This window comes from Neoarius graeffei, chromosome 4 (genome assembly GCF_027579695.1).
Source record: "Neoarius graeffei isolate fNeoGra1 chromosome 4, fNeoGra1.pri, whole genome shotgun sequence".
NCBI lineage: Eukaryota > Metazoa > Chordata > Actinopteri > Siluriformes > Ariidae > Neoarius > Neoarius graeffei.
The window spans coordinates 337501-352500 of NC_083572.1; the positions used below are offsets into that span (position 1 = coordinate 337501).

The following is a 15000-nucleotide window of genomic DNA, read 5'->3' on the forward strand; positions in this document are numbered from 1 at the left end:
GTGGCTGGGCGCTCCCTTAGAGATAGGGTGAGAAGCACAGTCACTCGGGAGGAGCTCGGAGTAGAGCCGCTGCTCCTCCACATCGAGAGGAACCAGCTGAGGTGGCTCGGGCATCTTTTTCGGATGCCTCCTGGACGCCTCCCTGGGGAGGTGTTCCAGGCATGTCCCCCCGGGAGGAGGCCCCGGGGAAGACCCAGGACACGCTGGAGGGACTATGTCCCTCGGCTGGCCTGGGAACGCCTCGGTGTTCTTCCCGAGGAGCTGGCCGAGGTGTCTGGGGAAAGGGAAGTTTGGGCTTCCATGCTTAGACTGCTGCCTCCGCGACCCGGTCCCGGATAAGCAGAAGACGAGACGAGACGAGACAGACAGACAGACAGATAGATAGACTGTTGAATGAACACTCAATGATAATGATGTTCTATTTCATCTTGAAGACTTCTGGGGGCCAAAGGGCAGATTCACACATTCAGAGGAAAACGCTATCTGCCCAGCCCTGTGATGACCTGGCGACTTGTCCAGGGTGTACCCCGCCTTTCGCCCGTAGTCAGCTGGGATAGGCTCCAGCTTGCCTGCGACCCTGTAGAAGGATAAAGCGGCTAGAGATGAGATGATGATATGAGATGATGAGATAATGAGATGAGATGAGATGAGATGAGACGCTATCTGCCCTCTTCCATAAACAGCCTGGGTCAGAAGTTTACATACACACCTGGCCCTGTGTTGATTTCAGAAAACCGAAAATAAATTAAAATTTGTGTACCAAGTTGTTGTTTTTCTATTAAAACTGTTTTAATCATTCTGCCATAGAAAAAGAAGAGTTCAGAGAATCACTGAAAGTTCAACATTAATATCACCGTCATGTCCATGATGAGAGTCTGTAAACTTCTGGCCTCAACTCTACATGTTCTCACAGACAGTTATGCAATATTAGTGATGCCCTGCCCGCCCACAGAGCACGACAGTTACGAGCACGTGTACTCCCGTCACACACAGCTGGGACATCATCAGGATTCGAACTCATGATCAACCAATCACTGCTGCCCTGTCTCACTGCTGCCCTGTCTCACTGCTGCAGTGAAGGGTATGTTTATACCTGCAATGAACACAGACTCTGTGTGATGGTACTTGTGGAACTTGAGGTACTCGCGGATCAGCTCATTAATCAGTAGCATCTCTCGGCTCAGTGATGGGCGTGGCTCACTTGGATCATCTAACACCCTGAACACCTCCGCCCTCATCCTTGCTCTGAGCTGTGTGAGCACACCTCGCGCCTCCAATGTCTCCTTCAGGGCTGTAACACACACACAGTGTAATTTAATATTAGTGATGTGCAGAAGCAAGTCACAGAGTAACACATCGTGTGAGGCGATGAGACACACAGCTCTGTACTGCCACCTGCTGGATAATAAACACTTCTACACCATCAAAACACACACGACTTTTACACTCACCGGCCACTTTAATAGGAACTTGTTGCTGATTCGAAAAGATCCCTGTTCTTGGCTGCAGGAGTGGAACCCAATGTGTTCTTCTGCTGTTTCATGCTGAGATGCTTTTCTGCTCACCACGGTTGTAAAGAGTGATTATATGAGTTACTATATCCTTCCTGGCAAAAAAAGCTCGACCCAATCTGTCCATTTCCCTCTGACCCTCTCTTATCAACAAGGCGTTTGTTTCCACCCACAGAACTGTCGCTCACTCACTCAGTGTTTTTTGTTTTCTGCACCATTCTGTGTAAACTCTAGAGCAGTGGTTCTCAAACTGTGGTACGCGTACCACCGGTGGTACGCGAGCGCTCTCTGGTGGTACGCGGGGGAAAGTCATATTTTCGCATTAACATTTTCAGCTAAAAAAAAAAACCCCTGAAACATACAGTGCATAATAAATACAACGTTTAAAAAGAAATGTGTAGCTACGTGTGAGAATGTGAAAAATTATGTCTGGCTTTTACATTTTTGTGGCAATGCAAGTCTTTAGGATTCTTTTTTTTCCTTTTTTTTGTGCTGAGATGTTTAATGTTTCACATATCTTCTGCTGAGAAAAAAAGACTTGATGTTTGTGTTATTTGTGGGCCAGATTAGGAGCATAATTTTGTAGAGGTCGAATATGTACTGTATGGCTCTGTGCCATTTTCATTCAGTTGCAATTTGAGTGTGTATTGCGCTGTGTATGTAGGAGTATGTGAGAATTGTTGGACAGAGTTGTAAATGTCTGATTCGGTGTTAACAGCTATCAATAAATAACCATAATAAGGAATAAACATCTCTCCTGTGTGGCTGAAGCTAATAGGGAAGGCCTATGCTGCTATATTATAATGTTGGTCATCATGGTGGTACTCAGAGAGCTCAGTATTTTCTCAGGTGGTACAGAGTATAAAAAGTTTGAGAACCACTGCTCTAGAGACTGTTGTGTGTGAAAACCCCAGGAGATCAGCAGCTTCTGAAATACTCAAACCAGTCCATCTGGATCAAACCAACACCCATACCACAGTGAGAGAAAGTCACACTGTGAGATCGCAGTTTTTCCCGTTCTGATGTTTGAACATTGTGAACATTAACTGAAGCTCCTGATTTGTATCTGTGGGGTTTGATGCGTCGAGCGATCGGCTGATTACAGAACTGCAGGAAACACACAGCAGGTGGATGTAGGGGTGTTCCTAATAAAGTGGCTGGTGAGTGTATAGTCAGTGTGTTTAGTGCACAATTTTTTGTATGTTTCAGAGATCATTCAGATGTTTGAATGTTTCATTACTCCCATTTTATTTTCAGTGTTTGGAGAATCCTTCATTTTCAAAAGAACATTACATTTGTGTAATTAAAAATTTTACAGTCTTGCTTTCTTAACAGCATGAAATCCTTATAATAAACACAAATACACCTACTGTTTTATAAATAAATAATCTGTGATATTATCTATCTGTAAATGTGTAATATAGCAGCAGTGATGTGACCCTTTTCGCTTTAGGTGTCTGATGTAGATTTAATTAAACCGTTTTGGCTAAAGCTCTTATTAATACGTTCTTTATCTGTCAGAATTATAATCTGTCAACAATGACAGTTAGTTTAGATTAGATTAGTTTAAATTAGTCACCTCTCTCAGGCTAACGGTTGCTAACAGCTGAGGTAATTCAGTTTGTTTCTAAAACATTAGCAGTCGGAGTTAGCCACATTACCAGTGACAGTTTCAGGTTTAAAATATGATTTGGGGAAATCTGTTAGTGCAGGTGTTTTATTCAGTAAATAATTAATTTGTAATTAAACCGTAAGACGAAGTTAATAAAGTGATAATACTAGAAGAAGAAAGTTTAAACTCACCGCTCTTCAGGTCTGTGATGGACGCCATTATGGTGTTTACTCGGGTTGCCAGATTTCCGTTTATAATTCCTCATAAATCCCTATTATTAGCTTTTAATCCCAGTGTGTTCCAGTTTTTTGGCTTTATAAATGTTACTGGTATCTAGAAAGGACGAGGAAAGTTTTCCTCGTAATTGTATAAAATTCTCTCACTGATCCATTCTGATTTGATAAAATTATTGATTTACCTCTGTTCTGATAAAGCCTAGTCCAAAGCTACTGTGGAGGCGATGTCAACGAAAGACATCAACATTATTATCAACATAAACTATTTATACACTGTTTATAAACATTTATATTATTATATAATTTATTCGGTATCAGAGGATCGGTACATTTCAATTTGGCAACACACACACACACACACACACACACACACACACACACAAAAAGGTAAATAAATTTTTAAATAAATAAAATTTAAAAAATAAATAAATAAATATATATATATATATATATATATATATATATATATATATATATATACTGACAATATCTATCTGAGTTCCTGTCCCGGAAGCAGAATGGTGACATCACATTGGTACTTCCGGTACTGTTCCGTAGCTGAGGCGCAGGCGGATGTTTATGAAGTCACGATGGCAGGAACCGCGTTAAAGAGACTGATGGCGGAATATAAACGTAATTAATGTTTTATATTTTCATTAAAGACGGGCCGCTGGCTGGGCTAATCCCTCTGTTACAGTGTAGTGTGTGTGTGTGTGAGAGAGAGAGAGAGAGAGAGAGAGGTGTGTTTGTGTGTGTGTGAGTGTGTGAGAGAGAGAGAGAGAGAGGTGTGTTTGTGTGTGTGTGAGAGAGGTGTGTGTGTGTGTGTGTGTGAGAGAGAGAGAGAGAGAGAGGTGTGTTTGTGTGTGTGTGAGAGAGGTGTGTGTGTGTGTGTGAGAGAGAGAGAGAGAGAGAGGTGTGTGTGTGTGTGAGAGAGAGAGAGAGAGAGAGAGAGAGGTGTGTTTGTGTGTGTGTGAGTGTGTGAGAGAGAGAGAGAAAGAGAGAGAGAGGTGTGTTTGTGTGTGTGTGTGAGAGAGGTGTGTGTGTGTGTGTGAGAGAGAGAGAGAGAGGTGTGTTTGTGTGTGTGTGAGAGAGGTGTGTGTGTGTGAGAGAGAGAGAGAGGTGTGTGTGTGTGTGTGTGTGTGTGTGTGAGAGAGAGAGAGAGAGACTGACTGTTAAACTTTAAAGGAGTTAAATGTCACTTCAGGTTTAGTTTATTTCGATGAGTGTAATGTGAATAATAATGATGATAAACAGATAATTTGCTGCTATGAAGTGTTTCATCACTACAGCTGATGTTATTAATGTTAAGGTTAACAAGGTTTATGGAGCTCAAAACTGACCAGTCAGAGATGTTTAATATGACAAGCTCCGCCCCAGCTGTTCCTGTTCCAATGTGTGTGTGTGTGTGTGTGTGTGTCCTGTCTCATCCTCAGAACTCACTCTGAATCCTCCAGAAGGCATCGTTGCAGGTAAAACACTGCTGCTGAACTTTAAGGTGTACTCACACTCAGCGATCCCGAGCTCACCTGAGCACGTTTGACCCCCAAAGTCTGTCTTGTTTGATGAGTGTGATCGCACCTGGGTGCGGTTCATTTGGACCAGTAGGAAGAGGTGTGCTCGTGTGTGGTTCAGCTGGGCTTGTGCACAGTGTGATCACTAACCACATGGAACTCGAGTGCTATAGTGTGTACTTTTCAATTCATTGGAGAATATTCAGGTTAATAATGGTCTGGTTCTCATCTTACTGATGACTGTGAAATATGGCCCTTTTCCACTACCCTTTTTCAGCTCACTTCAGCTCGCTTCAGCTCACTTCAGCCCGACACGGCTCGCGTTTCGACTACCAAAAACCGGCACGACTCAGCTCGCTTCAGCCCTGCTTAGCCCCTAAAACTCGCACCGTTTTGGAGTGGGGCTGAAGCGAGCCAAGCCGTGCCGAGTGAGGTTGGGGGCGTGAGCAGACACTCCCCTGTGCACTGATTGGTGAGGAGGAGTGTCCTCACATGCCCACACACGCCCCGCGAGCGCGCTGGGATCTGTAAACACCGTAAACCCGGAAGAATAATAATTACGAATTACGAGAATTTCTGAAGCCTTATGCGCCTCGCCTCATCTATACGCTCTTGCCAGTATCTGTTGGCGTTGTCGGTGACAACAAGCCACAGCACCAAGACCAGCAACACTAACGACTCCATGTCCTCCATGTTTATTGTTTACTATTCGGGTCATGAGACTACCGCTTAAAAGATCACTGAATCAGTGACATACAGAGCATCGTGGACGAGTTCGCGGAGCGCAAGGCTCGTTGTATGCCCTTCAAATAATGCGCGCAGTAGGCTATTGATGTTTTATTATGAGCCATGTACAGTATGTCGCCTAATGTTTTTTTGTTTGAGTTACATGTTCGTTTGAAGGACTTAATGTACAAAATAACATAGTTGCACCCTGTAGTGTTGAAACTGGTAAACACAGTGCATTCAGTGAGGTTTGCACCGCCCTCCTTTTATTTCTGACTCTTCCTGTCACCGTTGCAGCCTCTGAGTGCTCATTCGTATGCCCTTCAAATAATGTGCGCAGTATAGGCTATTGATGTTTTATTATGAGCCATGTACAGTATCCTAATGTTTTTTGTTTCTGAGTTACATGTTCGTTTGAAGGACTTGATGTACTAAATAACATAGTTGCACCCGGTAGTGTTGAAATTGGTAAACACCGCAGTTGCGGACATTTTGTAGCCTAAAATGATGTTATGATAAGCTTTAATAAAGTGCCCGGTCATTTGCCCCGCCCCCGGCCCGGCTCTGACTTGTTCCGCCACTGTCACTGATGTCACTGTTTGCGCTGCTTAACGACATCACGTGACGTCCACCCACTTTCGCTAACTCCACCCAATGTGTCCACCCACTTCCAGCCAGCACGGTTCAGCGCGGTTGTAGTCGAAATGCAACTCCAACAGCCCCGCTCAGCTCGACTCAGCTCGACTCGGCACGGCACGGCTCAGCCGCGTTTGTAGTGGAAAAGCGGCATTATAGTTATTATATAGTTATTATATATAGTTATATATATTATATAGTTATAATTATAGTCATCATCGGCGGTCACTCGTAGTCAAGTATGACTGTCCTCCTTCCCGGTCCTTGTGGGTCTTCAGGTGGGCGTAGAGGCCGATTCTGGACCCAATTTTTCTTGTGCAGTGTGGACAAGGGAATGTAGTGGTGGTGGATTTGGGTTTGGCCTGTTTGGACGTTGCTCTCTCCTTTCTGAGTCTGTGCTTGTCTTGTGCAGCCTGATGGAGGTCATCGTTATACAGTGCAGCACCCTCATGGACAAGGTTTCTCCAGCCCTCCCTGTCTTTTGCCATGTCTTCCCAAGCTTTAAGTTCTGTATGGCACTTCTTTAAGTTTGTTTTGATATTATCCTTAAATCTCTTCTTTTGGCCTCCTAGGGCCTGTTTCCCTTCAGCTAGCTGGGAATAAAGGACTTGTTTTAGGAGGCGAGAGTCAGGCATGCAAATAACATGGCCAGTCCACCTGAGTTGGTTTTGGGCAATGGTGGCAGTGATGGTGGAAATATCCGCCTCCAGGATGCTGGTGTTAGTACGTCGATCCTCCCAGCTAATCCTCATTATTTTACAGAGGCATCTTTGATGATATGCCTCTAGTGCTTTTAAGTGCCTACTGTATGTGGTCCAGGCTTTTGACCCATACAGAAGAGTGGGGAGCACCACTGCTTTATAGACCAAAATTTTGGTCTTTGCTTTGGAGGTCTCGGTTCTCAAAGACTCTTTTCCTTAGCCTTGAGAAAGCCCCACTGGCATAGCTGAGGCGGTGATCTATTTCATCATCAGTGACAGCTTTTGATGATAGGAGGCTGCCGAGATATGGGAAGTGGCCCACATTTTCCAGTCTGATGTTGTCAATGGATATGTTTGGGAGCAGGACAGGCATACTTCTATTTGGTGGTGGTTGATGGAGGATTTGGGTCTTTCGTATGTTAATGGCTAGACCAAGCTGTTTGTATGCTTTCACAAAAGCAGACAGAGTACCCTGTAGGTTCTCTTCTGAGAGGGCTACAAGGGCATTGTCATCCACATACCGCAGCTCCATGATGGACACGGTGGTGGTTTGACCTTTAGCCTTGAATCGGTTGATGTTGAAAGTTGACCGTCAGTTCTGTACATGATTTTGACTCCCTGGGGCAGATTCTTACTTATGAGATGGAGGATAGCAGCAACAATGATGGTGTCGGAGCGATGACACATCCCTGTTTGACTCCCGTGTCAACCCTGAAGGGTTCGGTTTCGTCTCCACTGCCACTGAGTACCATGGCTGACATATTATCATGCAGCAGCCTCAATATCCGGATGTATTTTTCTGGACAGCCAATCTTTGCTAGAACCAGCCAGAGGGCCTGCCGGTTCACCGAGTCAAAGGCTTTGGTGAGGTCTATGAAGGCCATGTATAGTGGCTGGTTTTGTTCCCTGCATTTTTCTTGCAGTTGACGTGCAATGAAAATCATGTCTGTGGTGCCTCTATGTGGGCGAAATCCACTCTGAGACTCAGGAAGAATGCTTTCTGACAGGGGAGTGAGTCTATTGGCTAAAACCCAAGCTAGGGCTTTCCCTATGGTGGACAGGAGAGAAATGCCATGGTAATTCCCGCAATCTGTTTTATCTCCCTTCTCAAAGATGGAGACAATTAAGGCATCCCTAAGCCATGCAGGGATTTTCTCTTCTTCCCGTATTTTGAGAAGCAGGGCATGGATGTGCTCAAGAAGATCGGGTCCACCTTTCTTCAGGACTTCTGCTGGGATACCATCAGGTCCAGCAGCCTTGTTGTTTCTCATCTTCCCAATGGCATCCTGCACCTCATTCAGGCTGGGTGGCTCTCCCATGCTTTCAATTATGGGCTGTTGAGGGAGTTGTTCAAGAGCCTCCATCTCAGGAATGGTGTCCCTGTTCAACAGATCCTTATAGTGCTCTTTCCATCTGTTGGCAATTGCCACCTTATCCTTCAGCAGCATGAGCCCATCTTTAGAGCGAAGGGGGGTTAGGCAACTGTAGCTGGGGCCATATACCGCTCTTGTGGCATCGAAGAATCCTCTCATGTCTGCAGAATCAGCAAGCTGCTGGATCTCCAGAGCCTTCTTTGTCCACCACAGATTCTTAAGTTTCCTAACTTGCACTTGGACGGCTGCCTTCACTTTGGCATGGGCTGCTCTTTTAACCTTACAGTTGATGTTATTTTGCCAGGTGATGAAAGTCTGCCGCTTGATGTCAATGAGCTGTTGAATCTCGGCATCATTCTCATCGTACCAGTCTTGATGTCTCCGCTTTTTGTGACCGAGGATGCTTTTGCAGGACTTCATGATGGTAGAAGAAAGTACGTCCCAGTGTTTTTCAATATCATCTGGATACTGTTTGAGCAAGGCTGCGCTAAGAGCATCCCATAGCTGTTGTTGGTAGATGGTGTCACCCAACAGCTCGATGTTAAACTTTGGTTGGCTCTGTCTTTTCTGCATCCTTCTTTTCTGCATTAAGCGGATAGACATGATGGAGCAAATAAGGCGGTGGTCAGTCCAGCAATCGTCTGCACTGGTCATTGCTCTGGTGTTAAAGATATCATGGTGGTCTTTGGAGCAGACAATGTCATAGTCAATGAGATGCCATAGTTTGGAGCTAGAGTGCATCCAAGATGTTTTGAACTTGGCTTTCTGGCAGAAGATTGTGTTAGTAATAACCAGGTTGTGCTCTGAACACCTAGTTAGCAGTAGTATGCCATTGGAGTTTGAGTTTCCAACCCCTTCTCTCCACAGCGTGCCCCTCCATAGGTGGTGGTTTCGTCCCACTCTGGCGCTGAAATCTCCAAGCAGGATTAACTTGTCCTCCTTGGGGACTTCAGATAGAATTTTGTCCAGGTCAGCATAGAAGGCCTCCTTTACTTCATCCTGTGCATCAAGTGTTGGAGCGTAGGCACTAATAACGGTGGCCATCTGACTGCTGGCAAGCATCAGGCGTCTGGTCATCAGGTGCTCATTGATGCCCACAGGGAGTTCATAGAGGTAGTTGACGAGGCTGTTCTTAATTGCAAAACCCACATCATGGATTCGTGGCTCATTTGCAGGCTTTTCTTTCCAGAAGAAAGTGTAGCCACCTTTTTCCTCCTTTAGCTGCCCTTCATCAGCCAGTCGGGTCTCAGAGAGCACTGCTATGTCAATGTGGAGCTTCCTTAGCTCCCTGCAGATAATGGCAGTTCACCTTTCAGGTCGATCACTGGCTTGATTGTCTATGAGGGTCCGCACATTCCAGGTTCCGATAAGTAGCTGTTTCTGTTTCCGACCACATGATGGTGATCCCTCTGGATGCGGTATTCCAGACAGGAGTTTTTGAGGCAGGCTATGTTTAGGGTACCTTTTCTAACCCCCTCCCCAAGTGGGGTGAGCAGAGTGGATCCTAAATAGGACTGCTCAGTCATGGGTGCAGTTGCCGAGAAGCTCTTTCTTCCTCAGTCCAAGAACTTAGCGACTGAGTCTAACATCCACCGCCTGTGTGCCAGGTTATGGCTAGGAACTCCCAGACTTCACGGTCCTGCCCCTGTCACCACTTCCTGATTGCCACAGGACTTTGTCCAGGATGTAGAATGGATAGGTTCCTTCAGGAGGATGCCTGCGCGTGACGTCTATTTAACGTGGGGAGACTGATGTGCCTTCAGCCACCACACGGTCCTTGGCAGAGGGGCACCTGAATCCAATGGCATGGAGTCCATGACGACTGGAGACCCCGCTCTGTTGCAGCCTTCATCCGCCTTCAGTGCCGTTGTGACTTACAGTGTCCTCCTCCACCACTTCCGCCGTTGAGGTCTTCAGATCGCACTTTGTCTGGAACCTCCCCCTTCGACCTTGCCGCCATGGGTGACCCTACCAGGAGCTAAAGCTCCAGACGGCATCGCTCTTGGGTTCATTGGAACACACAAGGTTCTCCACCACAACAAGGTGGCGATCCACGGAGAACTATAATTATAGTAAAGCTGCATTGTGATGATGTAGCATATTTGGGACTGAAACATAAAGCGCATTGTGAGTACAGGCCAGTGGGGTAGTAGGGATGGGGGACAGTCGTTCTCTGGAGTGGTACAAGCCAATTAGTCCTAGTGTGAGTACGCCCTGACACACACCTGTCCACTGGCTCTGTCGCTATTCACACACTTCAGAGTGCACAAGGTCACTGATAGTGCACTATAGTGTGCACTCTGGGTGTGATTTGAGACCCACCTAGTATAGTAACATTGCCCCTGTTCACACATTAATGTGTCTCCAGTGAGGACTTGTGATTGGAGTTCATTTCTCATTTCCGCTGCAGAAAGACACTCACACGCGTTTATTACATCAGTCTTCCATTGGTTTCATTTTTAGGTGGAAATGACCTGCGAATCCTATCTCGTGTATCTGTCTGCATTGTTTCAATGACAGTCGGTTAGTTGGTCCTTCGTTGTTGTCCAGGGTGTGTGTGTGTGTGTCTGTGTGTATGAGACAGGTCCTGTAAATGAAGAGAACTTCTTTGAGTGGGAAGCTTTGATCATGTGAGTACAGCCACACATTACCTTAACTCAGTACTATACATGTTAATATACTCTCAGAGGACATTTATTTGTGTGTGTGTGTGTAGGGGACCAGAGGACACGTGTTTTGAAGGTGGTGTGTTTCCTGCTCTTCTCAGTTTCCCCTCTGATTATCCACTCAGTCCTCCAAAGATGAAGTTCACCTGCGACATGTTTCACCCCAACAGTTAGTCACCTGTCTGCCTCTCTGTCTGTCTGTCTGTCTGTCTGTCTGTCTACTACACTGAGATGACTAAATCAGTATAGAAAACAGTGTGTGTGTGTGTGTGTGTGTGTGTGTGCACGTGCATACAGTTTACCCAGATGGCCGTGTGTGTATCTCGATCCTTCATGCCCCTGGTGATGACCCGATGGGGTATGAGAGCAGTGCAGAGAGATGGAGTCCTGTACAGAGTGTGGAGAAAATCCTACTGAGTGTCATCAGCATGCTTGCAGGTAAACACACACACACACACACACACACACACACACACACACACACACACAGCTGCAGCTGATGTACAGAATCTCATCCTGGTTTAAGGATGAATCAGTTTTGTTTTGTTTTTCTTGTTTTCATTTGAGTGACTGATATTTTTTTCACCGCTGTGACAGTGTGCGGTGTGTAAAGTGTTACAGCTCTGCTGCACTTCCTCTCAGTAAATCAGTCATTTCATTGGCCAGCATAGATCAACACCTTTTCACCTGAGATGTTTTTTTGTGTGTGCGTGTGTGTTTCCTAAAGAGCCGAATGATGAGAGCGGAGCAAACGTGGACGCATCTAAGATGTGGAGAGAGGACAGAGAGCAGTTCAACAGACTTGCTAAGAAGATTGTTCGCAAATCACTCGGCCTCTAATACACACATACACACACACATACACACACACACACACACACACACACACACACACACACACACACACACACTGAGCACTTTATATGAGCTAGCTGACCTTCTCTCCTCCTTCACTGAACTGATGGACAGATGCTGAAGTGAAAGAGCTCCTCCCCCCCTCAGGTATTCTTCAGCTCCGGTCCTCATCTGTGATAAAGATGCAGGAGGGATGAGGATGGACAGATGAGGATTGAGGGACAGAACGAAGAAGACAGAGGGCTGCAGTGTTTCTCTCTTTAGATGTACATTTATTTTTCTCAGTGTGTGACATGTACGTTTAGTTTAATGCTGCCTTATTAAGATTCCCCTGAGGGATTGTGGGTAGTGAGCAAGGCTATGGGATTGTGGGTAATGACAGTGTTTTGCTATAAAAATGTGTTATAGTTTAATTAGCTTTAAAATCCAGACAATCAAAATATGTCTGGATTTTAAAGTTTTTATTGCTTTGCAGTGAAGATATGCATCAATAAATCCACCTGAACCATCCTCTGTGTGTGTGTGTGTGTGTGTGTGAGAGAGAGAGAGAGAGAGAGAGAGAGAGAGAGATAAAACTATGGAAAAATACATTAAAGCAGTGCTAATGAATTACCTCAATATTACAGTAGAACCCAAGCAGTCTTTCATTTCCTGTACACACTGCTGGAACTCCTCATGTCTTCCTCAGGCTTGGCTTTTTAAGGAAAGGAGGTGGAGCTGAACAGGAGTTGGGCTAATTCTTGGATCAGAAATATAATAACGCGTCATGAGGAGATTAGTAAAGGTCAGGACATGATGGGATTTAAACTTTTTTTCTTTACAGGACTGTAATCATGGTATAAACTGTTTTAAGGTGATTGTGATCAGAAGGGGGCGCTACAGCGGCATATCAGCCTGCAGTGTTTACGGTGGTGTAGTGGTTAGCACGGTCACCTCACAGCAAGAAGGTTCTGGGTTCAAACCCAGTGGCCGGTGAGGGCCTTTCTGTGTGGAGTTTGCATGTTCTCCCCGTGTCCGCGTGGGTTTCCTCCGGGTGCTCCGGTTTCCCCCACAGTCCAAAGACATGCAGGTTAGGTTAACTGGTGACTCTAAATTGAGCGTAGGTGTGAATGTGAGTGTGAATGGTTGTCTGTGTCTATGTGTCAGCCCTGTGATGACCTGGCAACTTGTCCAGGGTGAACCCCGCCTTTCACCCGTAGTCAGCTGGGATAGGATCCAGCCCACGACCCTGCACAGGGTAAGCGGCTACAGATAATGGATGGATTCTTCAAAGTAGCCACCTTTGGATGGCTTAACCTATATTATTAGGTTAATATGGGACGGCCTCGGGCTGAGGTGCCCTTGAGCGAGGTACTGAACTCCCAACTGCTCCCCGGGCGCTGTTAGCATGGCTGCCCACTGCTCTGTGTGTGTTCACTGCTCAGATGGGTTAAATGCAGAGAGGAAATTTCACAAGTGTGTGATGAATAAAGTTGCTTTCTTTCAGTGAATTCAGTGCTTGACTTCGAATCTACAAAAATAATTATTAAATACACACAAAAGAGCCTAATTAAAATATGTTAAACATGATAGTTTGCTGATTATGAAAAAATCTTCAAGGGTTCCTCTCTGCTTTCTAAATGAAAAGGAAAAATCTGTTAGAGGGCCAGACATGGAACTGTTCAAGCTCCGTCAGCACAGGCGCAAACTCAGGGCCCCATGTGGACCTGCTGCTCTCTCTCTCTCAGTCAGCGGGGAGAGGCTCCAGCCCGCCTGCCACCCTGTAGAACAGGATAAGCAGCGATCGATGGATGGATGGATGGATGGATGCTCTCTCTCTCTGTGAGTGTGGGTGAATGCGAGTGTGTGATTATAAAGGTGTTTTCTTCTTCTTCTTCTTCTTTCAGGTTTAATGGCGGTTGGCATCCACTATGGTGCATTACCGCCACCAACTGTATTTTTGCGGAACTGCGACACTATCTAGTTGGAGTTTCAATGGAGGAGTGACCAAAAAAAAAACCCCAATAAATACACTAAATCCTACCTAAAAGGCCTGTATTTTTAAGGAACTCAAAAACATGCTTCCAAGCAGATGGTACTGAGAAGGCAAGTAACCTATCAAGAGTGAGCCTAGTCTCCCCTAGCTCTCTAACTCGTTCTAACAGAATTGCTCTCTGGACACTATAAGCTTGGCATTCTAATAACACGTGATTTACAGTCTCTCTTTCCTGACAGTAGATGCAGTGACCAGTGGCATGTTTGCCAATTGTGTGGAGGTTGCCATTTAATCTACTATGACCTATTCTAAGCCTTGTGATTACTTGTTCTTCTCTACGGCTACCGCTGCCCAGTCTTCTTGAAGGGACCTGTTTTTGAATTGCTTGTAGAAAGCTGCCCCTACTTTCCCCATCCCACTGCCCCTGCCATGCACCCAACATTTTCCTGAATATAATAACCTTGACCTCCGCTTTGCTTAGTGGGATGTTAGACTGGATTTCAGATTTCAAAGCCTCTTTGGCAAGCTGATCCACAGCCTCATTTCCTGCAATGCCCGAATGGGATGGAACCCATAGGAAATTTACTAAAATGTCTTGCTGGTGTAGTCTAAAAAGATATTGAAGTACCTCACAAAGTAAATCAGGCCTACACTTAGACTTGCCGTGAAGGAGACTATTCAATGCTGACAGGGAGTCAGAACATATGACATTGAATCTAGATTTTAAAGGTGTTTTCCGGTAGAGGGCGCTGTTATCCCACGTTTCCGCCTGAGAACCCGGAAGTGTAGTTTGGTTGTTGAACTCTATTTCCCATGGTGCACTGCGGCGTTGTTTCTCTCAGAGAAGAACATGGCTGCCCTTTGAGCACAGATTCAGCTTCATATTTACATTTCAGCGTTTATTCCGGAATAAACACTGCCGACTGACTGTTTCACTGTTACCGCAGTGGGGATGAATAATGATAAGTAAAAAATAAACTCTTTGAATAACAGCGTGTTTGTTTTTGAGCTACAGGAGAAGCGGCAGCGGCACAAAGTGTTGACTATAATGTTTATTAACGCGGTGAAGTCGGAGTGTGTTAATGAGGTGAGATAGCAGAGTGTTCGCTTCGGTGTTTAAACACTTCATTAATAATCATGTCCATGTTCGGAGATCTGTTTGAAGAAGAGGAAGCAGAGAGCACCACTAACAGCATCA

The 15000-nt window shown here is 45.4% G+C and overlaps 3 protein-coding genes across 3 annotated transcripts in view; 2 read left to right on the top strand and 1 right to left on the bottom strand.

Moving 5' to 3' along the window:
- The window catches only part of cep20 (centrosomal protein 20), a 7282-nt gene extending 3723 nt beyond the window's left edge, over positions 1-3559 (bottom strand). The window contains exons 1-2 of the mRNA XM_060918529.1: positions 3315-3559; positions 1094-1291 (exon numbers count right to left, since the gene is read on the bottom strand). Coding sequence (XP_060774512.1) covers positions 1094-1291; positions 3315-3342 — 226 coding nt within the window. The 5' untranslated portion in view covers positions 3343-3559. The remainder of the gene's footprint in view (positions 1-1093; positions 1292-3314) is intronic.
- Positions 3560-3885: 326 nt separating this feature from the next.
- Positions 3886-12337, top strand: ube2g2 (ubiquitin-conjugating enzyme E2G 2 (UBC7 homolog, yeast)). The gene is made up of 6 exons (XM_060918528.1): positions 3886-3992; positions 4793-4828; positions 10891-10936; positions 11023-11141; positions 11270-11410; positions 11700-12337. Exons 1-6 carry the CDS (start codon positions 3950-3952, stop codon positions 11810-11812), a joined length of 498 nt encoding a protein of 165 aa, XP_060774511.1. The 5' UTR covers positions 3886-3949; the 3' UTR covers positions 11813-12337.
- A 2288-nt stretch (positions 12338-14625) lies between these two features.
- usp40 (ubiquitin specific peptidase 40) overlaps positions 14626-15000 on the top strand; it is a 39237-nt gene continuing 38862 nt past the window's right edge. Inside the window, exon 1 of the mRNA XM_060918523.1 lies at positions 14626-15000. This exon is cut by the window's right edge and continues 12 nt beyond it. Coding sequence (XP_060774506.1) covers positions 14940-15000 — 61 coding nt within the window. The 5' untranslated portion in view covers positions 14626-14939.